We start from the raw sequence: 26,205 nt of genomic DNA on the forward strand, positions 1-26,205 counted from the left end.
GCAGAAATCTACTAAAAATCAAGTCACTCTTTGTGACTGATTTCATCTGATGACAGCCAGCAATCTTCACCAGGAAGGGTAATAAGCACTTTTAAAAAAATATACAAAAGACCTTTCATCACCGAAAATACTTTTCAGTCTGCAAGAATAAAATGAAAAAACAGACTTTGGCAAAGGAAAGAAAAACCAAAGCTTCTGGCAGTGGAAAACACCCAAAATCTGACGGGGAATTTGTGAAACTGAAATTAAACATTTGGTGAATCTGTAATCACTTCAGATTGTACTGAGAGTCAAACAGTCAAAATCAAGCGTTAATCAGAAATTCATGAACAAAATCAGTCATATTTATACACTCATCTATTTTATTTCAAAGGTTTATTAACATATACAAGAGTAAAATAATTCTGCCTTGTGTCTACATAGATTTTGGTCCTTTTTCTTCAAGCAAAACATACATTTTCACTTTCAGTTTTACTTTAGCCCTGTGGGTAATTTCCTGAGAAAAAGCTGACTGCTGAAAAAAAGCCAGGTGACAACAGACTGTGGTGGTGTTGGGGGGGCAAACCTTCATTTGCCTGGTGAAAACCCCAAACTCTTTCTGCTAATAATAAAAATCAAGCAGGCACATTCAAAGAATGTGGCTTATCTTTTCTAGACATCTTAGATTTGGCAAGATCAGGTAACCACCATCTGACTTAATGAAAGAAAAAAAATATATACACATCAAATACAAAGCCACAAAACAAATTCAAGGTCATCTTATTAGATTTTCTCTTTAGCTTTCAACTTTATCTTGCAGATTTCCTACAACTGATGACTGCTCAATCCCAGAAACCCCTCTTTAAGCTAATATTAGCAGGTGTTCTCCCAAATGCAACTGAAAGCTCAAGAAAAATAATCTAGTAAATGGACCTTGAGATAAGATTACTTTTCAAATTACTCTTTTTTAATTGTTGAAAAATAAATTATCAGTCCAAAAACCAATATATTCACCACACACAAAAAGTAATGAGCTTGGATCAAAAGTGTGGGTTCAAGCTCAAAACATAATTTAAAACAATCCAGTCTTCCTCTAACAATCTAAACTCAAACCAAACTATTTCTTAAAGATGTTGAGCCTGAAAGTAATTTTGGTCACCAAACACATCACAGGAGTATCAGTTTACAAAAAAGTGGAAATTCCCTTTAAAGTCACAGATAAATCAGGAAAGGGGAACACAAGTCACTGGCAGTTTACACATTTACATGCAAGAAGGTCGTTGGGACATTATTGCACTGCATCTCACAGTCATTGCATAGTTGGTCTTGTGTTCATACATGTCAACATAGCATAAGGGAGTCATTCAATAAAGACTACTACAACAATATGAGTAATACATAAGGCAGATTATGGTTTGGATAGAGTGCAAAGTGTGCAAGAAAATATGGTAAATGGACAAAATAACAGGAACAGGTGCAACCCTCTAATATTATTTTAAGATCATTTTACCATTTCATCTGCTGATTTGTCCATCAATGAAAGAGTCCACAGATTTTTGGTTTCATTTGGAAAAACACAAAAACAACAATAACAAGGTAGCAAATTTATTCATCATCCTCAAATGAACTGAGTTTTTTTCCCCTGCATATCTGCAAATATAAAAGTAGTGCACTGGCTTTTCCCCCAGAAAATGTTAGCTTCAGCTGACCTTTCCTCATCAAAAAAACTTCTTGAGCTACAGAAAGTAAACAGCCTAAATCTACAACTTAACTGGTTTCATTAGTCTTTATTTGGTTGTGTAGCTTACAGATGAAAATAATAAACCAGAAGTGTGCAGAAACCTGTACATTAATAGGAGTGTTAGTTAAACTCGAATATTTGGCTGCTGGTTAAATAATGCTGGAAAGTTGTTTTTAGCCAACATTTCTATACTAATAAGGCACCATCGTTGACATACAGCAAACCTTTCTTTGGTTTGTAGACAAATATTGGTCTTGACATTGTAAATCTGATAAAGAAACACCAGAAATATTTTAACATAAATCTATGGATAACATTTTTAATTTATGGTTGGAGTGTGGAGTGCAGCTTTTCCCATTAAACACTTTGCTCAAATGTTACCTGAATGGCTGGCTTTCTCTAAAAAACAAAACAAAACAAACAACGTATTATGACCGACACACAGCAAGATAAATCCTACTGAAAAAAAGTACCTGGGTGGTCATTTATTTAAAAAATCTACAACTTTTATTAACGTGCAACTCTTAATGCAAATGTCCAAAATGAAAAAGAAAACTTTCTTACTGGTGAAATATAGCCTGAAAGATTGGTACTAAACAACAAGCAGTGCTAACATACTAGATAAACACCAACATGTTTTGGCTATTAGCAAACCATTGGCCCAACAAGTTTTTGCACTGTGAATAAGGGAAGAACATGACCAACAGCCAATCAGACCAGGGGTTTTTAAACCAAAATCTCTGGCATGATGACAACCAACGCTCACTATAGACTGAATGACCTTTAGAGGTGAGAGTTGCTTGTGATGTAAACCATAGAAGAAAGTGGCCACCAACCAAGAACACAAAAGATTCGGAAGCTAAACCTGTGATAGAGAGCTACATTTGGAGGTGGTCATTCTTCAGCAGTCAAAAAAATAAATAAAATACAAAATCTGAATCATACGTAACCAGTTGGTTCTAGGATTTGAGTTTGGCATTTTGGTTTTTATCAATATACAAATATGCACATCAAATCCAAAGCTTACTGAACTGCTTCAACAGAAGTTTAAAATGACAAAAAACCCCCAAAACAATTAGCTGATATTTTCACACCAGTTAGGTTCTGCTGATATATTGAGATGTTTGGCATTTACACTTACATTTACACTGGCATTAAATTTGCTTAATGTTGCTGGTAGAGAAAGGAGGACTGTAGCAGCCTTTATCTGACTATGAAACTGTTTTCCAGCAGTGGTGTTGAGGCACTTCGGGAGCTGTGAGCTTGTGACTGCAGTGGCTGAGGATTTTGAAAAGTTCAAAGAAAGGCTTACTGACTCCTGGAGGATTAGATGGATTTACTCCCCAACACATTGAAACAGAGGTGAGAAACCCAGGAGGGTGCAAGTGTTTGTATGTATATGAATAAATGCATTGTACTGAATGAATGACAGATGATATTTCTCTTTTCTCATAAATGTAATATCAGAATTATTTTTAAGACTAATTACAGACTCACATTTTGACTTTCCATGAGTTACACCAGAACCCATGAAACCCTTTCTACATCCCAAATAAATTATTTTTGCTAACTCCCTATTTTCTGTTGCAAACATTCAACTTTGTTTCCAGAGATCTTTGTGAAGCTGGAAATTCATCCCAAATCTAAAGAATTCAGTTCCACTCTGGTATAAATTAACTAATCACCCACACCTCTAACATTCATCCAAACGTTTCTAGCTGAGTACTCCCAAACTTTTCTCACAGAGAATCCATGAATGCCAAATGTTCCTCTGACTCCCTCTGATTCTGTCCTCCTGCCTTACAGCGCTGTTGGTTGTTGCTTTGCTGTGTCAACTTTCTTCCAGGAAGGAGGGGACGTCTGTGCTGACGTTGTTGAGATGTTCTCCGGCCTCCTGGATGTTTTTCTCCAGGAAATTCTGACAAGACAAGCTGTGAGCTGCAAAGGCACCATGGAGCATCCACAACTGATTACGGAGGACTTTGACCTGCATACGGAAAGAAAAAAGAGCACTTTTTGTCAGTTTTTATCAACTGTGTTAGATGAATAATTTTACTCCATTCATATGTGGCTATTTATTTTATTGTTATTCCAACTTAGAAATGCTGCAGATTAGAAAGCTAGCTAAAACCCCAAACTATAAATAGTGACCCTGGATTGGGAATTTGTTGTACCAGGTATAAAAACGGTGTACATCGTTTGTTTTAGGATCTTATTTTCAGTTAAATAAGAGTATTTTACTGGGAAAAAACTGATCAACTTATTTTATTATATAAACATTATTATTATTACCATCATCATCATCTCCTAATAAAAAGTAATCATATCATCAAAATATGGCCTAATGTGACAGAATATTTTATAGTTGAATAATTTGGGGAAAAACTGCATGGAAACAATGAGAAACCTTAAAAGATGCTAAAAACTATTCCACTTGTCACATGGTTTCACTCATACATCATTACCTCCAACTTTATTCTCTAACTTCAGATGCACCATGTAAAGAAAGATCAGTGCAATACTTCTCACCTTGTTTCCCTCCAGCAGCTTGACTTTGACTGACAGGTCGTCTCGGATCTTCTCGTACTTCTCCCTCTGAGTCTGGAAGTTTTTCTGGGCCTGCTCCAGTTTGGGCACGGTGACAGCATCACGGGGACCCATGTTCAGCTCCTCCAGATCGACTCGGAACGCATCATACTCGATCCTGGAAGACAGGAAATTGACACGGACGTTTCCACTGAAGCTCCCTGTTGTATTCTGGTTGGATGTTAGTTTGATTGTGGAATCACTGTCACAGCACAAAAATCTATTGAGGAAGGGAAAAGGGAAGTGTGCTTTTTAACCCACCTGACAGTCTCATACTGCTTAGCATTGATCATTGTGTCCTCAATGGTTTTGTTGACCAGTGTGTTCATGTCAGATGTGAAGGCGTTGATGGCTTCCGTCAGCGTTTCGCCACTCTTGGAGAGGAACCTCTGAGCATCTGCATTTATGCCGAACTCCAGCTGGTATTTATATCAATTAGAAAACGTAAGTTTAGCATGACCCATAGAGACATAGTAGCCAAATCAATGGGAACTATAGCTGGTTAAAATAAACCTGAGTCATCTGTTAGGTGTTTTACAACCAGAAAAATTGTAAATCATTTGAACCTGAGATCTTTAATGGTGATACCGTCCTCTGGATTCTAGTTTATATCTGGACAAGATATCAATATGACAACCAAAAGAAAAGGCCAGTAAATAATCAGAATATTGTGCATTTACAGCATATCTTGATCTTGGGATTTTTATATATAATTTTTGGACAAAGAAAACTGAGTTCAGCATGTTATCAGTACTGGATCTCGTAATTCTAAGTACATTAAAGGTTATTGTATGCAATCCTGTTAGCATTAGCAGGTAGATTTAAAGTAGCAGCTTGTATCCCCAAGACCTACGTGCAGGCTTGGCGTTTTGACGCTGAGTTCTGTGAAGGCATCCCCGAGGTTCTTCTGGGTAACTGTGAGCTGAGAGAGCTGACTGGCGAGCGTCTGAGCCAGATTGGTCACATTTTCATAGCGCTGTCGGTCGTCTTTGAGCAGCTCGAGGCGGGGCTCCAGGTCTAGATCCACGGTACGAGACCCACGGCCAAGCTTCTCCGAAAGAGCCTGCCTGGTATACTGTGGGGAGACCAGATCGATAGTAACTGATTACATCTGGTACCAAAGAACAGTAACAGGAAGTCCAGTCAAAATCCTCTAACCTTATATTTGGTGATGCTCCAATTGCGAACTCTTTTGAACTTCTCGCTGGTGGGGTTGCTGTTGTTGGCTTGAATCACCACACCTTTGGGTATCTCAGGTGTGAGTGAGAGACCTGGAGATGCGGTCAAAAATTTATATGATCTTTATGAAGTCATATTCAGTTGCAATAAAAATACAAGGGAGTTCCTCTGATGTTTTTAATGTTAATTATATTTAATGAAACTACTATTTACACAACACATGACAATGAAAAAGAAGTAATAATAATAATTTCAATAATCTCTTTCAACAATTAAAATGTATGGATCAATGTGGATCTACAAAAGCAGTTAAAGTTATTAAAATGTTAACTTTTTGGAAAGATTCATTAATAATAATATTGTACTTCTTTATGAAAACACTTCAAATCTGCATACATTTACACTCCAGTATAGTGATGCTTGTATCAGCAGGAATAACAGTGCATTTGATTGGATAAAACAGGAGTCTAATTAATTACTTTGCTGCAGTTTTCACACTCTGGAACGCCCTCTAGTGGACATAGCTGAGCATTGAAATATCCTTAAAATACCTCAGGTAAAAATATACTGTACATGGAGTCATATACATTACATTGATTATTACTGATTAGTTAACTTGTATATTAATTGAACATTGCAGTTAGACATGATTTGAATTATACTCTGCTGAGTACATTTATCTCTAATAATATTGCTGCCTAATTTATTGGGAGCATTGTATTTAAAAAATGCTAAATAATAGTAAGTACAGATTTATAATACGTGGGATGGAGTACAAAGCACAATAAAAGTACATTAAAACTTAATGCAAAGTACTTGAGTAAATGGGCCAAGTTATAGTCTACCAGTGGACTGCTTTAGGGGATTACAAGAATATCCTACACCACTGGCATTAGAGGTGGGTGGTGTTCAGTTTTAAGTCCTTCACTTCTTTACCTTTGCTCTGCTTCGGTTCCTCTGGAACATCTGGAGTGGTCTCAGCTGTGGGGGCAGTAACATCGTTGCTGGCATGGCTGCCATTACCGTTTGCTTCCTGTAAAAAACATCAAAAACATAGGTTATTTAATGGCTTCTATCATTATACGGTCTACTGAGGACACGATGTGCACAAGCAGCTTCTTGTATCTACAAGTTACTTGCAGATCTGTTTGCCCTTCTCAAAATTCAAATTTTGACTGGTCTGTGGGGTTAGATTGGCCTCAATTATACTCGCAAATTAATCAAATGCAAATCAAGCAGTTTCTAAATAACTGTTTTTGCTAGCAATCCATCACCTGGCATGTCTATGAATAACATGCACCTTACTCCATAGACTAGCTTAAACCAAATACCCGGTGTTGACACTTCTAACAATCTCCATGAACCAGTAGCAGCCAGCAGCAACGAAAAGAAACGACACGGTTCATAATTAGCTAAGAAAAATCAATTAATTAATTGAAAATGAACTTTTCAGTAGTTTTGCTATAAACTAAATGATTAAATAATTAGCCAGTGAGCTACAGACAAGCCACTCCTGGAAATTAAAGCATTTCTATTGACTAATTTCACACTGGTCACCCTTTATCTGCCCAAACAGAGGCAAGTGACCACCATACATACCAGGGTCATTTCGTTTAGTGTGGTTTCCTAATTCTGACAAACTGCCAGGGTGTATAAATGGACGGTCACTTTACCCACAGATTCTAAATGTCTAACTGTAAGCTGTTACTTCACCCAGTAAGCATATCTTACATATTCTTTCTAATGCTAATAATGACCATGCTAGCCAAACTAGTGATTGAATCCATGCACTCATGAGGAAAGAATTTATTCAGGGTGCAGAGAAATGTAGGGTTGTTTTACAAAAGACTTATTTACAGTCAGAAGAGTTTCCCCCCTGCTAGCTGTTAAAAGAAGGTTTAAGTGTGAAAAAGCCCTCACTGCTTTGGCCTGATGGGACAGGGTGCAACATCCACTTTAGCAATTTGATCCTGTGTGGGATTATTGGGCAGTTTTGAAAATGCTAATCCAAACCCAAAGTCTTATCTTTGTGAAACTAAGCAGTGTCAAATATAAGTAGAGAGAAACGAGCATTACTTGAAGGTTATAGTTTAAATCTTAAAAAGGACAGTCCTTAGCTTTCCCACTGTAAACTAATCAACTAAACCTAAAGTCAGAGCTGAAGCTTGGACTTTCAATCATTTACCTCATTTCAAATTCAGTGCTTTGAAGCAGCAAGTCTAGAAAAAAAAATGCTGCATTTCTCCTTGATGGAATTCAAACTTGCAGCTGCTCTTGAACCTTAACAGTAAAGAGGTTGAATGCCAGGAGTTACAAAAACATCCACAGCACATGAACAAACGCTTCGGTTACGATGAAGAAGCTCCCTGTTGTTATTGTTTGCCAACAATAGGTCAAAGGTCATTAGAGCCCTCAAGTAAAATAGTTTTTATTTATATTCCTGTGATGGACTCTCACTAATATGATGCGCATATCAGAACGCGACCAGATTCTGAAACCTCAAACAGCTTTTTGAATCGGCCTCACATTCCACACACACACACACACACACACACACACACACACACACACACACACACACACACACACACACACCTGGAAAGCTCACTGGGCAGCAGAAAATTAGCTCAAAGGTTTCGTGCCACATTGAAGTGACAGCGAGGCACACAGTGACGCACATCAAGCCTCTCAGTGCCCTCCTTCGATTTCTCCAAAGGTTAGAGGAGCTTATATGTGACTGAAGGGGTCCAGATTTCTGCAGCAAGTTATTAAAGGTCCAATCATAGAGGTTTATCGAGAAATTGTTTCTCCACTTATCAGTCCACTATAGATATCCTCTCTATCTATTAACTATAGGCCAGACATGCTGTTATTTTAAGATTTAAGCCGTGCAGAGATCTGTAGGGTTCATACCTTTTCTTAAATACTTTCTTTTACTAATGGAGTCTGTAGTAGTTTCTACCAATGTTTGATACATAAAGTTGACAGATGACCCTGAATTGGATAAGTGGATTGATGGAGGCCTTTTATTTAATCTTTTCTCTAAGTTTAATGTTTATTCTTCAAGAACACTAGTGCTACCAGCAGTCTGAAGTTAAGGGTTCATTTATGTGTATAACTTTCAAACCAAACAGATTTGAAAATCTGAGGTGACACTGGATAGCTTGAATCAGGCCATCAAGGTTTCCATGACTGGCGGCCCACCAGGACTGTGAACCAGAGATTTTATTTTGTCAGTTTAATGTGGAATTTACAGGATTAACCAGCACAACAACCCCTGGGGCTGAAGCGTAAAATGTCCACTTGAGGTTGGCTCTAAAGTGCTCCCCTGTTAAAAAGTCCAACTTTATAGCCAAAATAAACATGTTTGCAGATACTGCTTTGGCCTCTATGGATAGTTTCCTCCATCATAACTGCACAATGAGGTACTTTTTTGTAACTCATCCATTTGGATACTTCTAAGGCATAAAGTTAGGAGTGTGGTCACTTTGACAAGTTTCCAGATACAAGAAGCTGTGGTAACCATCAGCTCTTAAGCCTCCAGTAACTCACGTCACTAAACCCGGCCTCCTGACCATGTTAATGGTGTTTCTTTGTGGAGAATAGTTGTATCTGATGTATGGCTTGTTGTTAGGTACAGACCATCCAACAAGTTTGTATTCCAGGTTTGAGTGAAATGGAGGATTTGCAGTTTTGGGGACTTCTGTGGTGTTTTAATTTATTTAGCCATGGCGGTGGCCGTAGAAGAAGGTAAGTCATTACCCATTTTTCATGTGCATCTCTCAGTCGTCCGGCTCACATATCACACATATTCTTGCTTCCCTTCACTGGTTTCCAGTCAAATTCAGAATTCATTTAAAAAATTTTATTAAAAAGCCCCACATGGCCAGATTCTTACCTATATAGCAGATCTACTGATACCTTGTAGCAGTTGGTTTCTCTGATAGTCTGACCGCAGTCTCCTAAATGTTCCACGCTCCTTTTAAAAACCAGAGGTGATCACGCTTTGGAACAGCCTTCCTGAGCCCATCAGGTCAGCTGAAGATGTGGCTTATTGTAAATGACTGCTGAGAACGGATTTTTATTGATTAATCTTTCTCCCATTATTCTTGTCTTTGTGTGTATGCAGGAGAGAATTTAAGATCGTATGTTTGACTGTGTTTGTATGTGAGAACATTTATGTGTAATGTAAGGTTTTATTCAAACTGTGAAGCACTTTGTAATATTGTATTTTAAAACGTGCTATACAAACAAAGTTGTAGAAAAGAAGAAATTACGTGCAATTTTAACTTCTACAAGTTAGATAAAATTAGGGTCATCCGTATACGTTGTTAGAATATTTAAGTTTGCTCTGTTGTTACTGTCATTTCTTCCTGTGAAGTTTATCAGCAGCATGACAGCCTACATTTTCTCCACACATGCATAAACCCTGAAGTCGATATGAAAGGAAAAGGATTCACAAATTTACTAAGATTAAAGTGTAAAGTGTGTGGTGTCAATCTTCTCATGTGACCACTGAGAGCATGAAAAAAAAGAACCATTATTCTATTTCAGCCAAGCGTCACCGGTCGTGACAAAAACAAAACTAAAAAGCAAAACAACAACCTGCTGGATATTTACGAGCATTTCAGTTTAAAAAAAGCAACTAAATGTGGATGCATGGACGACCACTCCTGCCTCCCCCGTCACACACTTAATATTAACCACAACAACAGTCTTCGAATCAGACACCCGCTCACCGTGAATGTTCATCACGCCAGTTTGCCTTTGTTGTCATGACAGCGGCGAATAAAATTACTGAATCTGCCCCCTTTCTATTTATTTCTTTTACCTGCCAGGTTACATAACCACATGCATTACGTGTAAAAACAAGTCCACTAACCACAGGTCTGTTTTAAATCTACACATCGCTCTGATGCTTTGGTGCTGAGCAGCAGCAGGAGTAATAGCATGCAGGTTGTCGTCCTTCACATGAAACTTGTACTCGTTGTTTAAGATTTTCCAGTATTTTAAGTGAGGGCTTTAAATTAGAATGTGCTAGTTTGTACACTGGACATTTTTTAGTTCCAATGAAAAGTGTCCACAGTGCTGTTTGTGGATTATACAAATGAGCTGATGTTTACTGTACTGGAAACCAGCAGCATCGGGGTGTGGTCTTTAAACCACAGCCTGATCTGTTAAAGACGAGTACAATCAGTTATTGAGCAGGCTGGCTACAGCTTACATGAGTTGATGGGTCTGCCGATAAACTGGATAACCTTAATTTTTTCCAATGATTATGAAACACTTATAATAATTTACTTTTTCCTTTTATTTTCAGCACAAAGCTCTTGTTTGTTATGGGTTATAAATCAAGCACAGACCTTCTGTTAACAGCAACGCATATTTGGTACTTTTAAAAGCCCTGACTCACTCGCTGTTTATTTCAGCTCAATACAAAGAGGAAAAATTGGTCAACAAGATCCAGCTAGTACAAGTAAACGTCTGAAAATGCCTCTTTAGGGGAACCTGGAGAAGGCTTGTTAACATCCATCTCCCTAACACTTTTTTTTGATAGTGATGTGATATGTTAGTGCCACCTTCACATCGTCATCGCTCTCCCGTGGGCTACATTACAGGTCTCTTAAGGTTCACAAGATCTGCAGGTCCAGGGCGTCTCCCTGCCTCTATCTGCCACAACAGATGTCACACAGAGGCTGCAGACTGACAGGTACCAACAAGAACTCACAATACAGCCTTTACACCTACTCATCCAGCCCAATGTACTGAATGGATGACCCATTGTCCTCCATCATCTTAACCAATTTTGTCTCTAAACTTGTCTTTTTTTCTCTTTTAATTATATTTAAATTCAATGAAACCCTCTATTGTATGGGGCTATTTCCCCCCTTCTTCACAAAAAAACAGGTCCTACTAAACTCTTTTATTCCTTATGCCATCAAACAGGCTCACCTTTGGAGGAGTTTCTTCCTCTGTGACAGCGGACGCCACGGGGACGCTTCCTCTCTGCTCCACCACGGCCATTCTCCTCTTCCTCCCTCGCTCCTCTTTTACTAGACAAACAGAAAACAATCATCTCCGCTGTAAAAAACTTGTTCACGTGATTGTTATGAAAAGTTTTTCAGACTGGTGTTTCTACCTAATTTTTTCACCACCTGTTTTTATTAGAATGAGCTCTTTAATAGAAGCTAAGCTACACCTGACTATTACTTGATTACTGATTAATACTGTTATCAGTAATAACACTGTTATTCATTTTGTGTTCCATAAAATAAATTTAAAAAAAGTAAGTGAACTCTTTTAAAGTCAAACCATCTTTGGATGTTTAACCAGGACAACACTGACGTGATACAACTGTACACCTTTTATTTAAGCCAGTGTCAACATGAATATTTGACTGGTGATTCCATAGATGTGTTTTTTTTTTTTGCCTGGGTGGCCTCTTAAACAAAATGTGTGTATGCATTGCTTATATATTCAATATTGCTTTAAAACAAGTGTCGAAATAAATGCCATGCAGTGTGAGACTTGTGTCTAAGATTACTTTAGTTAAAGGAAAACATGGCAGAATAAAAGCACAAATAGGATCAGCAACGCTTTCAGTCTGGAATCTATTGCCACCTATTGGTCACAGAAGTGCACAGCTCTAAAAAAAATGAAAGTCCACAAATGAAGGCTTATCTGACTTCCAAATGCTTTAAACACACCCTGCATCCTGCTAAACAAACCTCGTGCTATCTTAAAACAGACTGGCAGCATTAAAGAGGAGTTTAAAGACACGCTGACTGAACAACTTTAACCAACAGCTGCATGAATCACTCACGAGCTGGGACGTGTTTGCCATTTACGGGGCCTGGGAGTCTTATGACATGGACAAGTAATAGCCACTGTAACACAGGTAATAAAGTTAAATCTCCTAAGACTTTATTTACTGTGCGTGCAAAGTACAAACCTCTCATTATAAGTGTGCAATAAGACAGTTCAGCAGGCAAACGGTGACCTTTGACCTCATGTGTAACATCACAAGGCAGAAATGATCCAGACAAAGTTATTATGCAAACGTGATATAAAAGGCCATATTTAAAAAATAAACAATGCAACAGGAAAAATGAAGTTAATCTAAACTTCTGCTTATTAAAAGGGTAATATGCTTTACTTCCACCAATAGCAAACTCAGTGAACACAACATTATCATGTTTGTTGCTCAGATTAGGGCAAAAATTTAAAACCTTTTAGTTTACACTACTGTTACGCATATACATTATTTTAATGTAGTTTTACTAAACCTTGAAAAGAAATTCATGTAACAATCAGAGTTAATTAAAAATTAGAATGAATAAAATGTAGTCCGATTTTCCCATTTACCGCACAAGTTCATATGCTTTATTTAAAAATGTTTACATTTTTAATAATGAAATCTTCAATAAAAAACATAATAAAAATGACACTAATATAATAAAATAAAATAAAAATAAAAAAATAAATAAATAAAAACTGTATTAAGACACACACACACACACACACACACACACACACACACACCAAATGCCTAGGTGCTTTGTTGACATCTTGTATATATTATTTAATTCCAAAGATTTTCTGCAGCTGGATTAGTGAAAAGTTTGCAGGTTAAAAATGGAGAGAAAACCTAAACTAACAAAGATTAGGTAAAAAACAAACAAAAAAACAGAACAAATGAATGAATTTCTGCATCATTTTACGACATTAATCTTAGTTATAGTCTGTATCTGCAGTAATAGTTTCCTGTTGTATTTTAATTCACTCAGTTTCCAGTTTATTGCTACACCGAGCTGGAAGTTACAAGCCTCATACAAGTGGAGTCTTTTAGGTTTTGCAAGAAACTTTTAAACTATTTTCACACATGACAAAGTAACTAAATACAGTTTTTACATCAGTTTATACGCGTTAAAGGCGGATTAAAGAGTGTTTAAGTCCCTCTTGGTGACATCAAATAAGTTAAACAGAAACAGACAGCGCCCATTCGAGACACTTCAGACAGTTTTTACCTTCACAGCTTTAAAAGAAACTCTGCTTTTTCTTCTTCTGGGCTTCTGCTTTTCTTCCTGCCGTCAGCTCCGCATATTTAAACGCTACAACCTGAAAACTGGGCTAATTAAAAAGTTGTGAAGCAAAATCAAGAAGGAGGAAAAAAGTCAAACATACCCGGAAGTTTTTTCGTTTTTTTGTAGGCGATGCTTGCGTTATCCTCCTGTCCTCATCAGGAGGGGCGGAGATAGCAATATGAGGTACTAGAGAATTTATAAATAGCCCGCAACACAGCCAGCGTTAACACTCTAACGTTTAAAAGCACAAGCTTTCATAGTTTTAACAGTAAATCGATGGGATATAATTCAACTAATGATATTTTTCTCGCGACATCTTTCAGTTCTACGTGAGTAGCGCATCGGGGAGGCAGACAACTCTCGCGATACTTGATTCAATCAAACGTTCTTCCACTATGGTCTCGGCTCTGTCTGTCCAAACACACGGCGGCTGGTAAAGCTGGTCATTACCCCTCCAAATCCCGCTTTTTCTGTCGGTAAGAAACACGAAAAAAGCTGAAAACACTTGTGAATGTTACATTAGGTGCATTTTATCTCAAGTGCGGATGTTCAGTCGAGTTTTCGGTTGTTTTTATAAAACTTTTCCCGTCATGTCAACAACTGTTGTTAAGCATTAACTTGGTTTGGCACCGTGCAGGTGCACTTGTTCCGCTTTATGTTCATGTATTTGTTTTCATAAAGCCTTTGCTTAAAAATGTAAATATGTAAACCGTGTGCAGTATTATTGCTACCTTATATAATATAGCCACAGTACTCCGAATATTCCAGTTTTTTGTAGCGCAAACTTTAAACATTCGTTCGTTCTGTGTGTTTCTGTTTAGAAAGCAGTGACGCTCACTGAACCGTGATGATGGTGATGAAGAAGAAGATAATGGTGCGGTCAGCAGGCAAACGATGATGAGGAGGAGGATGAAGCTGAGGGTGAACCGCAGCCAGCTGCTGTCTCTGTCCAAAGAAGAAACATCTGGGAGCTTCCAGAAAGAAGGAACGCTGCAGGTCGGACGGCAGGAGGCAGGTAAGAGATTCTGATCTGTTCTATTCTCCTTTATCGTAACTAATGGAAATAGTCTTTTTTTTTCATTTGTTCTTATTTTTATTTATTTAACTTCACTTTCACTGCAGTGTTTTGCTCTCTTTTGTCCTCCTTCGTTGTCTTCTTTGCTATTTTTTTTTTATTTTTCTATTTTTTTCTAATTTTTTCTTATTTGTCCTAATTTTTTATGCTTCTTATTATCTTCTGTTCTATTTTGTTCTCTTTTATCTTTTGCCTCTCATCTTCATTTTCTTATTCGTTCTCTTTCATCCTCTTCTTTTTTTTTTTACTAGTTCTCTTTTTTTTATCTTTTGTTCTGTTTTTTGTTCTCTCCTGATCTCTCATGTTTCTGTTGTTTTTTGTGATATTTTCTTCTTCTTTGTTTTGTATCTCTCTTCTTTTCTGTTCTGCAGTCATCTTCGTCTGTTTCCATCTCCTCCCTGACTCACTCTAACTTTACTTCCTGGAACCTCTGAGTCTGCATCCGTAGAACAGTTTCCTGACTCACAATCTAAAGGTCCTGAAAGAAAACGCTGTAGTTAAACACGCTCTGCAGAGCTCCCTTTAGACAGATGTTTCCATCTTAGTGTTCAGAAATCGCACTAAGAGCCGTTCTGTGCTCTCACAGTTCTCACAGAGCGGTTCTGTCGTCTGAGAGGAAACCTGCTGTTCATCCTGAAGAAGCAGGTGAGACTCAACATAAAGACATCAAACAAAACAGGAAATGTGTCTTTTTGTTCTTTATTAAAGAGAAAACATGTGAAACTTTTAACACAGGCTGGTGAGCTGGAGGAGGTGTTGCTGCTGGAGAGATGTAACGTCATGAAGCTTCCACACAATAGCAGACGGCTTGCTGTCAGTACGTAACACACACATTAACACACCTTTTCGCATACTATGTGAGCACAGTAAAATGTGTTAGTGTGTGTGTGTGTGTTGAGGCTTCGAGAGCGGCGACCCTCCCGTGTTCCTGCAGTCGAGCAGCTCCGCAGAGTGCACGTCATGGCTCATCAGCCTGAGAGACGCCAACATCAAGGAGATGAGGAGACGCATCACACACCTGCGCACGCTCATTAACACACACACGCAGGAACACACAAAAACCACCACGGACAGCCCTGACAGTGATGGAGGTGCAGGTGAGTGAGTGGGTACCAAATAAGTTTTTATTGTTGAGTTTTAATTCAGTTTCAAAGAGACATTATACTTTTTTTATTGAACTGATTTTATTTACTGCTGCCCACATGACCTGAACCCAGATAAGCAGTGGACAAATCCATCCATCCATTCTGTTCCACTAATCCTTATCAGGGTTGCGGTTGGGCTGGAGCCTATCCCAGCTGCCATAGGGTTTATAAAAATAGCACATGGATGTGTGTTAAACTAACAGGTTTGAATAGCTCACAGCTGATGTAATGCTGTTCTATGGCCACCAGGTGGAGCAGAATCTGCTGGTTTGGTATCTCCACTGCACCTGACAGTGGGTATGTCCCACACACACACACACCGTTAAAGCTTTCATTTATAACACTGCTGATTTTCGGTGTCATACTGTGTGTTTTTGTTCCTTACGTCTTTCCCACGGCCCTTCTTCTCTCAGAGTGTCGCGGTTTGGACATCATCAGAGATAAAATCCAGCTTCACATCTCTGTCATCGACACACACACTCACACAGTCAGGAAGCACTGCAGCGCAGAGATAGCAGAGGTACACACAGACACACACAGGCTGCCATGTCCTGTTCTTTGCTTTTATTGCTCTTTTTGTGAGAACCTCTTTCACACACCATTTGTGGCACAGTGAGCTGGGTTATATTAAGGTTAGGTTCAAGTTAGGCTTATTATTTTCCTCTGAATTAATCAAGCTGCATTCTGTGTGTGTGTTTCAGGGATCAGATGATGGTGTGTTTCTGACATCAGTGTGCTTTTGTGACGACTTCCCGCTATACCGGCACTGCAGGATCAAAGTCACTGTTTACCATGCAGACGACTCCACAACAGTGAGTGTGTGTGTATATATGAGTGTGTGTTTCCAGGTGTGTGTTTTTTCAATGTGTCTGAAAAATTGTGTGTTTAAGAGGATTAGTGGTGTGGTTACGTGCATGTGTAATACCAGCAGTGGTAGCTTTTCAGCACATGCACACTCACTTTCTCTTTTGGGTCACTTAATCTGTCTCTCTCTCTCTCACTCACACACACACACACACACACACGCACACACACACACACAGAGCTGGTTGTAAGAGTAACACCCGAACAGCCACAGATGCTGAGAGAGAAAGTGAGATTTCAGAAAAGCAGATATTTCCGTTTTCAGCTCTTTTCTCTCTGTCCTCTTTGCCAAACTCCAAGCTGCCAGCCAGTTCAATTGTTTCCCATGATGCTCAGGGGCGTGTGTTTTTAATCCAGTCGGCCATGACGAAACGGGAGGGGGAGGGACGAGGGAGTGCGAGGATACTCGGCCGGTGTGTGTTGGTCTTTTCAGCTGGAGACGGATCAGAAGGGACGACCAAAGGCGACATTGAGTTTATTTTTTGTGCTCGATGGATTATTGTTTTCTGAGACGTTTAGTTCCTGGACCAACGGATGAACCCGCTCTCCTTCTGCTTCACCTTTCTCTTATTTTATCCACATTTTTGTTGAACGGCTTCTTGCAAATGCATCACGAGCAGGAGAAATCTGCTCTTACAGCTGCTGCCAAAGTCAGCGTTGAAATATCAAATGAGCTTTAACATCGAGTATGCGTTCAGGTGCAGATGAGTGTTGCAGGAGTTGTAGCTGGGCTGTATTTCTGATTGTCCGGCAGTGTGTCTGTGCAGCAGCTTCAGTTTAGATTCGTAAAACTTTACCTGCTTTTGTTTTGGGTTCAAATATATTTGTTAATAATGAGTGTACAGTTTTGAGACTGCAACCAAATCGCAGCATTGTACTGGCAGTAGGACGTAGATATATCTAAATGCAGTCTGCATGAAGTGAGAACCTGCCAATATGGAATCATTAAATTAGAAAAGTGATATTAAACTATTAATAAATGTCCTTAAAGACTGATGAGCAGACACAGGTGAGGTGGCAGCAGCTTACAGAGACTTATTTAAAAAGTCAGTTTGATATTAAGAATAAAGAAAAGTTCAGTTGTTTTGGAAGTTCACATGCTTACTGTGTTGGGATGTGTACATGTGACTCACTTCCTTTGTGTGTCATTGTATAGATTCAGCTGGTTAATCAAATCTTCAGCTGATGTTAGAAAGCAGGAAATCCTAGAAAGAAATACAGAACGGAGAGACTGAAATAGTGAGAGTCAGAGCAGAAACAGGAAGTCACTTTTTAAAAAACCAACTTTCTGAGGATGCAGAGGGCCATGAAGGCATGCACCGACTGTCTCCGACCACCAGGAGACGGCCACAGCGTCTCTGCTGGACAGGTGGGGAAAGTCCAAATGCATCAAACCCCATAGATTCCCATGTTAGAATGCCTTACTAGCAGCAGAAATAAGCACGCTTACAGCCCTACAAAAATTAGTTTCAGTCTCTATGGATCGTTTCAAAACAACTGTAAAGGGTTAAATATAACTTTATTTATTTTGGTATTTGTTAAGGTTTAAATTTAGAGATGTGTCTGCTTTGATAGATAGCCGTCCATCCCTGAGCTACAGTCAGCTACTTTAGCCACAGACCTGACCGGCCAGGCATCAAATACTGGACAATTCTTATCGTTTGAACTTTTTTACTTTTGAACCGCAAACATAATACAGCTGCATATCTAGAAGCAAATGTACAGTTTATCGCAGGTTTCCGTCATTGGCCTTTGAGGCAGATATCAAAGCCTTCTACGAGCCTTTAGCTGAGTTTAGAGACAGGAAATTTCCAAAAGTAGCCCCCAGCACTCTTATATAGTGACTAAGACCACACTAAGTGAATGGAAACATGCTCTGTATTTGTAGAGGAAGGTTGACAGTCTTGAGTGGGCTTTTTAACTTTAAGGGATATTCCAGAGGAAATTAGTTTTAGACAGGGGACTTTTTTGGTAAAACACTGATACATGTTAGGTCTTGCAGCTGATGCTTATTCAGGTTTAAATGTGAAACTTCCTCGTCTTTCACACTCTGCAATACAAGGTTTTGCTTTGGCCCTGTTTGTGATCGCCGCATAGTCCTGATGCTGTTTCCTGATAAGCTGGTGGTGCAGATGATGCATCAGTTCAATGTCATTATTATGGAAATAACACAACAGAGATTGTTTTATTGTCATGTGTGTGTGTCAAGGTTTGATGGTGATTTGCATTTAATCTTAAAAGCCTCTTGCTTTTCCCAAGAACTGAGTGAGACAGATTAGCTCGGTGTGTGTCTGCATGTTTGTGTGTTGTAACCCTAACCTTGAGCTGCAAACGAGGAAATGAGGCAACAGTTTGCATGACTGAAGTAAACCCATCAGTATCCGGTTTCCTTCCGAGTTTCTGCCTGTCTTCTGGTGGTTTTCTCTTTTCGGCGTCCTACGAGGGGCTCTGACAAAGATGAAGATGAACTTATTTGAAGAACGTTTTAAGGCTTTAGGAAAAGTTTGTTTGCAGGTTGGCTCTGCTGTTGGGAAGCAATCAGAACATGTCATAGCATGTCTGCTTTAATATGTCCTGCATTATGATAATCTAAATGTAGTAATCACACAAAAATGTTTTTTTTTTCCAAAAAACAACCTTCAACATTCAGAACTTTTAAAAAATAACTGCCTGATTCGCATCGACAAGTTTCACTGCACAAACTCACGGACTAATTTATATGACCCAGAAATAACCAGCAAATGAAAGGGAAGGTAAGAACTGAGTAAGAAACTTAAAAAGCAAATCAGCCTGTTTAAAAAATGAAAAGGGTAAACCTCCTTTTCGGTTTCTAAAAGGGAGCTGTTATCTCTCTCGGCTAGGCAGCCAAGAATGCTGCAGTTGATGCATCAGTACGCCTACACTGCTGCTTGCAGTGGTCCAGATGCGGGATGCATCTGAAACTATCAGTCTTACATTACACACAGAAATGAAAACCTGTCACAAAATGTTTGGCCAGATATCCAAGTTCATTAGATGTTTGTACAAACATTACTGAGCTGAATGAATCCTCACATGGGAGCTACTTTCTGTGTGGATTGGTCTCTTTTTATGTCTGGTGTTTTTATTTATTTGTGTACGTTTTATTTTTATTTTTTGATGGTCACCTCTCTTGTTGAATATTGGCTTGTATTTGCATGTATGCATGTTTGATGTGATAAAAGATATCAGACTGAAGTAAATGCAGCTTACTTCACTCACTTTGTCTTCAGTGTGATGCATGTTTGTGTGTGTTTGTGTGTGTTTTGGGTGATTTGAGTGCTTTTCACTCGTCAAGGTAATCCTCTGAGCTTTCGATTATCGCCATGGCAGCTGAATGATTTCAGTGTCGTTGCCGTGGGGATTTTTGATAACAGGGCCGTGACCTTGTGGAGATGATGAGTTTGGACGTGTATTTGGTCCTTTATTAATTCATATTCCAGTGTGTGACGGAGAAGCTTTAAGCTGTGTGACAGCTCTGTACATACCTTGGAGTGGACTACATCCTCCCTATGGGGCCTGTTTAGCTAAGAGTTATATAGTTTTCACCGTCACTGTGGTTTATAGTCACAGCCGAGCCTTTACTCTGTGGCTCTGTTACGTCGGGTTCAGACTGCACGATATCAGCCTGGCTCTGACATCGTAGGGCACGTGTTGTACAGCTTTAATCTGGCCTGAACATCGCTTTAAGTTCTTAATAAACTTTGGCCTGTGCAGTTGCAGCTGTGGTTTGTGTAGTGACGGTGCAAGCTCACAAGCTGCCTAACACAGAATTCAATTAAAGGGAAAGATGATGCTGTAGGCACATAGTCTCAGCTGAGAAGACTGAGTACCCCGCATCTTTACCAAGTGTAATGGAAGGCCTGTTTATCCATTCACCATTAGACAGCTTTTGTTTTCAGAAATCATTACAATCTTGATTTTGGTGTTTGAATCCAACCAGCAGTAAGAGTATGGAGTCACAGAGGAAAGAGAGGCTTTCAAGAAGTTCTTTGGAAAGTTCAAGAGCTAAAATAAGTCAAATATGATAGTGCTGTAAAGGTCTGTTTCATTTTTAGGTGCAGATAAAATGCACAGTGAAACCGTAACACTGGTATTACTCTGTCACTCTCTGGCTCTGTGAGTGTGTGGCTCCATAGTGTAGTGGTTTACAACCCAGATCCCTTTGGGGTCATTCTGTGTAAAAATCTGGCCAGTCAAACACAAGGACATGCCTGCTGCAGTGACCCCTCGTGAAAGACAGGGCAGCTGGAAGTTTTTAGTCAGTGACTATATTTTGCCCACAAAACCAGTTTGTGAAATTCCCCGTGTGCTCTGGCTTCTTCCCACAGTTACGTGCTGATTCCAAAGTGGCCTGTGAAGGCTTTCTAGGGTGTAAGAGTTCTGAAACTGAGATTGTGACCACACTACAAAGGTCCTCTTTGTGGTATTACTGTAGCTTTTACGGCCTAGTAAAGGCCTGCTGGTCTGTTGGAAGCTGTGATCGGTGAATTGAGATATATCAGAAACTTGTTTATAATCAAGTCCGCGTGTCAAACCAAAACTGTTCCTAAAAGTTGAGTTTTGAACCAAACTGTGGGTATTTTTACTCCTCTGGTACGCCCTGGCTCTCACCCAGTGTTTGCCAGGATAAGCTTCAATCTCCAGTGACTTGAGATATATAGTTAAGAAAACAAACGCCCGTTTCTCTGCTTCTTATTTATTATTAAGGAAAACCATCAGGCCTCTAAAAGAAGAAGGTTTTGTCCTTGAGTCTCTCAGTCTGCAGCCACACTGTCAGATGAGGCTACTAGAGTTTATGTTACGGCTTTATTAATAGTATTAAGTGTTAATGTTATACATGGTTTGAAATGTGAAACTGTGTAGTCAATGTTTTTAACCTGATTCTAAAAAAAGGCAACTTTTTTAGTTATCATCATAATCTTTAGAGCTGATGTTTTCACATAGAGCTTGTTGTCAGCAGAAATTGGATATATTTATATACCTATGATGTGAATCACAAGGAGACTTTGAACAATGAAAAAGCAGTTTGATGTGAGATGAAACGACTGTCTTGCTCTGTTTCTGTCTCAGAGGAGCTTCCTGGGTTTCACCTCGTTCTCTATCAGAGATCTGCTCAGGGTCAAGGAGCCTCACGTCTCTCTTAGCCTCAGGTAAACACACTTAAATCTTCCCCTTTTAACCATATTCATCAGATCTTCTCTTAAAATAAAGTTTATAATTACCCTATGTCCCCCTTATCCAGTTTTGCTAACCTTTCATCACTATTCTGCATGGTTTAACTCATCAAAAACTTTCCCTAACCTAAGCTCCTCCCCCGCCCACCAGTGAAATCACCAGAAATCCACCCTGCAGGCATCCGAAGTTCATTTTAAGTTTATCTGATCTGCGCGCACTCTTTTCCTCACCGTGCATGCTCTCTCCCAGCTTTACCCCATTTCCTATCATAGAAACGTTTTGAAGTCAATGAATTGCACGTCATAAAAAACTTCCAGGATTGTCCGTTGCTTAGATACTGTAGACCACAAGAGGAAGTGAGGAGAGAGCGTGGGGCTCCACCTCTGTAGAAAGTAGAAAAAGGCAGCTCCTTCCTGTTTTGTCACCACAGCATCTTTAGAGAGACAGACGAGCAGCCGTAAAGACTAGATTAGATGAAAAAGCAAATTCCGAGAGATCGAAGGAGGACAGGAAGAATGAAGACGAGGAGAGAGAGGCATAGATCCAGAGCGCGGTCCAGGCATGAGCAGGCGGAGTGCAGTAGGTGTGTCTGTGCTGGCATGTTGTATCCAGGTGTGCCTCGCTACTAACACATACCTCATGCAGGCTGGCAGAACTGCAGATTTTTGTGTTTTTCATAAAGAAGCATTTCAAATAAACTTACAAAAGCAAGGCATCTTTATCCAGAAATATTTGTTACCACCTTAATGGAATTTCTCACCTAGTCTTTCAGATGTGTGTTGTTGTTGGTTCTTCTATCATTTAGTCGTGTTATTTTGTCTTTAGTTAACTTTCCCGGTGCTTATTGTGTAATTGGTAGCCATTACTTCGTATTTATGTTGGTTCCTGATGACCTTAATGGTGATTTGTTTCTTAGTATCTTTTTTGTTGTTGTTCTAGTTATGTTGTTAATATTTAGCTTTAATTTTAGGGTCAGGTTATCAGGGGGTCAGGAGGTCACGGACCGGTCCCTAGTCCTGTGTAGTCCTGTGTAACTGAAGCTTAAGGAAGAATGTGTATTGGCAAGCGGTTGCTGGTGAATACGGGTTATCTAGAAAAGAATAGCCCGCTATTGTCTATGCACATGTACCACGAAATTGTCTAATTGAAACTGGTCACAAAGAGGTTACAATGACCTACTTGTCATTGCTTTGGTTGTTCTAGTTTGTGTCGAAGATGGCAACTTGTTTGCAAACACTCTCAAACACTCAGCTTGAAAAACTGTGATGCAACCCTGCAAAAAGCAAATCCTGGTGCAGCACCGTGCACCTTACTGTGACAAGTGTCATGTGAATGACCTCAACCAGTAAGTGAATGCACATTTTCCCCCCTCATGTTGCTTGTTGCCAGATGTTACCCGATCAGTCTCTGGGTTACTTCAATGCTTAAAACTCTTTAAATAAGAATTTTCTGAAACATCAGTGGAAAAAAACAACAGGAAAATCACGTCTGGAGGCCATAAAAAAGTGTGCAGTCTCTATTTCTACCCCTGTTCTCTTGCTCTTTAGCATTGCCTCGTTGCTCTGTTTAGCCGTGTATTGCCAGTAATTTTGTTTCTAGTGAGCTTCAGTTCTCTAGTTAATAATTAGTTTTTGCTTCCATCTGTATTTTTACTGGTTTCTGTTTTTAGCATCTACTTAGTTATTTTGTTTAAGTAACTTTTTATTTCCAGCTAATCATTACTTTATCGTCTTAAACATGTTCCCTCCTGAACTTTTCTTATTAATGGACTCTAACGTGCCTTTCCTTGATAGTTGTGTTTTTTTTCACTACCTTCTTTTTGTTAGTTACAGTTTATGTTCATGGTTAGCGTTGGATTGTTGGTTCTCTGGTTTCTGACCACCTTAAGTTGCTCTAGTAATCTTGTTTTGAGTAACTTTTGTCTTCTCAGTAGTTGCTTCGTCTTTCTCAGGCTCAGGTTAGCCTTGTATTACCTAGCTTTCTATTTTTTTCTTCCCGTTTGCTTCATTGGTGAATCAGGTAGCAGGTGATTGAAGCTAGTCTTGCTAGTTATCATATTTTTAGTTAGCTTTTTGTTCAGTCTCTCTAACTTTTCCCACTAGTTGCTCTGCTGTCTTCTTTCCCAGAAGGCTTGTTTTGAAATATTTTAACGTGTCCCCGTGTGTTCACCTGGTCCGTTCCAAATTATGAATATGAACTATGAAGAGGAACTGAAAGGGGATCAGGTTTTCTTGGCTTACAGTGGGCCTCTCAGGAGTGACTGTCCATGTGAGCAAATCCACATACAAGGCAGAGTCTGTGTTCCCACAGCGCTCTACTTCTCATATTTCTGATATGTTCATGAATTCTGTTGAATTAATTAGCATTAAATGTCCTATTCATGGTACCCTTACCGCTCAGCGTTTACTTTTTTTGTGTTTTTTTGAATATGAAGCGTCCACTCTTTCTTCATCAGGACGATGGATGGCGTGAACGAGGTGGGGGAGGTGCGGGTGTCCCGCGTGCAGATGGAGGGAGACAACGAGAGTCAAACTCCTTCTGAACACAAGGTAGCACAAAGTTGTCTTTCTCTTTCAGTGGTGCTTGTTTGATGCACCATGGACTCGTCTCAAGTCGACTCTTGGCTCTGTGGTTTCCTTTCTGGCACATTTGAGGTCTAGGTTGGTAGATGAGTCACAGTGAAGCTGCTTTGTCACTGCCCAGTCTACCTTTCATTTTAAAATGCAAGAAAAGAGATAAATAATAACAAATAATGTTTGACCTACTTTCTCTCTTTCTGTTTTCCTGCTCCAGTGTTCCACGCTGTGTGACAGTATTCACGGCTCTGTCCACGACAAAGACAACAGTCCAATGATGAGAGCATGTGAGGCGCACAGTTTACAGGATATGTTCTGTGCTTTTATATCAGTTTTCCTTCCTTAACCTTCGTGTCTGTGTGTGTGCGTGTGTGCGCAGTGCTTTGTGCTCAGGTCTCTAAGGTGAACAGGTTTAAGACAGAAGATCAGAGGTGGCTGCTGGTCAGGGAACAGATGTCAGAGACGCCGCTTTCTTTCTCTCTACCCAAACAGTTACTGAGCTTGCTCATACAGGAGCATACAAACAGGTATGCAGGGCTTGTTCTTTGCTCAGAGTGGGCCTTCAGGGGGTGATTACTAACATTTGAGTCTTGTTTTATTTGACAGTATATGCATTTCACTTTTATTACTGATGATTACATAAGCAGACATGTTTACTATACTTGTGTAAATAAAATGTACATTTAAACAACTTGAAAAAGTTCTTATTTTAGGATCACCTAAACGTTTGGCCACCATACAGATTGAAGAGACAGAGAGATCAGCCGTGCAGCCCCTTTACCATGTTGTAGCCCAAACTGCTGAGTCTTTGCTCTAACCTTCCTCCAAGCTATGTTAGCTCTCTGCTAGCTGCTGTTACATGCTGAAGCAAACACAAGACAACATAGAACTGAAACAGACGTGTCCATAAGTCGGCATGCTGATACAGATCCAGCGTAACGTTAGATTAGTGCATCCCTGCAGAGATGAGATAATGTGGTGTGCATGTTTTCACACTGTGCTTCCTGGAAGTTGTTCATGATGTTATTTTTGGCTGGGTTTACATATATATGTAAATAGAAATTAAAAAAACCACAACCTATGCAAAAATAAAACTCTGTAAGAAAACGACCCTTTATCTCAATAACCTGAACTCAGGTACCGGATCAAAATCAACTTGAAACTGAAGTTTATTCTTTAGTAATTCAAACTCTTCCTTGTTTATCTTATTCTGGGCATTCTTGCAACACCCCAGGTCATCCTCTGTAAGGAACAAGATGTTTTAGCTCCTCCCTTTGTGGACCTCCCTCGTTTTATCCAGAGGGCGCAGAGCAACTGCACATACGAGATGAACAAGCAGGGGAAATGTATGGAGGGACATACGTGTGGGTGTAATGTTATTACACGCAACAAAAGTTAGACAACCACTGTTTTCTGCTGCCCCTGACAACAGCAGGTGGGCGGGGCTTCTGTGAGATCATCATGTCAAGGATATCACCTGCCTATGACATCATAAAAATCCAAGAGTAGAAAAAACACACTGAAACTCTTTGTTTCTTTCAGCCTGAAGTTTTTTTTTTTTTTTCCTGTTAGAATTCAGGAAGTGAAGGAACTCGGTGACCTTTCACCCCACTGGGATGGCCTTCGCCATGATGTCATCAGTCACTGTAACCACTTGACCGGGTGCTATCAGGAACTGCTCACTGAGCTTGAAAAAGTTTCAGGTGAGGTCACGGGATCTTCATGCGGATTTGAGCTTTTTCCACAGATACTAACTGGAAGTACACAGCACTGATATATC

The 26,205-nt window shown here is 39.5% G+C and overlaps 2 protein-coding genes across 5 annotated transcripts in view; one reads left to right on the forward strand and one right to left on the reverse strand.

Annotated features, from left to right (window-relative positions):
• Window positions 1-358: 358 nt before the first annotated feature.
• Window positions 359-13,805, reverse strand: LOC116332935 (arfaptin-1-like). 3 transcript variants are annotated; one of them, XM_031756034.2, is made up of 9 exons: window positions 13,670-13,796; window positions 13,513-13,603; window positions 11,438-11,538; window positions 6,422-6,518; window positions 5,465-5,577; window positions 5,160-5,381; window positions 4,568-4,725; window positions 4,250-4,424; window positions 359-3,707 (listed from the first exon to the last, which is right to left on the reverse strand). In XM_031756034.2, exons 3-9 carry the CDS (start codon window positions 11,507-11,509, stop codon window positions 3,552-3,554), a joined length of 993 nt encoding a protein of 330 aa, XP_031611894.1. In that variant the 5' UTR covers window positions 11,510-11,538; window positions 13,513-13,603; window positions 13,670-13,796; the 3' UTR covers window positions 359-3,551. The 3 variants fall into 3 exon arrangements, with proteins under 3 accessions (XP_031611894.1, XP_031611896.1, XP_031611893.1); XM_031756036.2 differs by lacking the exon at window positions 13,513-13,603 and having other exon boundaries at window positions 13,670-13,805; XM_031756033.2 differs by lacking the exon at window positions 13,670-13,796 and having other exon boundaries at window positions 13,513-13,663.
• A 109-nt stretch (window positions 13,806-13,914) lies between these two features.
• The window catches only part of LOC116332929 (type II inositol 3,4-bisphosphate 4-phosphatase-like), a 33,042-nt gene continuing 20,751 nt past the window's right edge, over window positions 13,915-26,205 (forward strand). For both annotated transcript variants that reach the window (XM_031756029.2, XM_039610453.1), the window contains exons 1-13: window positions 13,915-14,045; window positions 14,391-14,584; window positions 15,231-15,289; window positions 15,380-15,461; window positions 15,544-15,741; window positions 16,039-16,086; window positions 16,203-16,309; window positions 16,491-16,601; window positions 21,745-21,824; window positions 24,305-24,398; window positions 24,643-24,712; window positions 24,805-24,952; window positions 25,998-26,128. In XM_031756029.2, coding sequence (XP_031611889.2) covers window positions 14,464-14,584; window positions 15,231-15,289; window positions 15,380-15,461; window positions 15,544-15,741; window positions 16,039-16,086; window positions 16,203-16,309; window positions 16,491-16,601; window positions 21,745-21,824; window positions 24,305-24,398; window positions 24,643-24,712; window positions 24,805-24,952; window positions 25,998-26,128 — 1,249 coding nt within the window. In that variant the 5' untranslated portion in view covers window positions 13,915-14,045; window positions 14,391-14,463. The remainder of the gene's footprint in view (window positions 14,046-14,390; window positions 14,585-15,230; window positions 15,290-15,379; window positions 15,462-15,543; window positions 15,742-16,038; window positions 16,087-16,202; window positions 16,310-16,490; window positions 16,602-21,744; window positions 21,825-24,304; window positions 24,399-24,642; window positions 24,713-24,804; window positions 24,953-25,997; window positions 26,129-26,205) is intronic.

The sequence above is a fragment of the Oreochromis aureus genome, linkage group 3, assembly GCF_013358895.1.
Source record: "Oreochromis aureus strain Israel breed Guangdong linkage group 3, ZZ_aureus, whole genome shotgun sequence".
NCBI lineage: Eukaryota > Metazoa > Chordata > Actinopteri > Cichliformes > Cichlidae > Oreochromis > Oreochromis aureus.

Coding starts and splice junctions, on each gene's coding strand:
- LOC116332935 (XM_031756036.2), bottom strand. CDS start 11,509: ATGGCCGTGGTGGAGCAGAGAGGAAGCGTCCCCGTGGCGTCCGCTGTC. Junction 5,578..6,421: donor GGAACCGAAGCAGAGCAAAG/GTAAAGAAGTGA, acceptor CCGCATCTCCAG/GTCTCTCACTCACACCTGAG. Junction 5,382..5,464: donor GGAGCATCACCAAATATAAG/GTTAGAGGATTT, acceptor GTCTCCCCACAG/TATACCAGGCAGGCTCTTTC.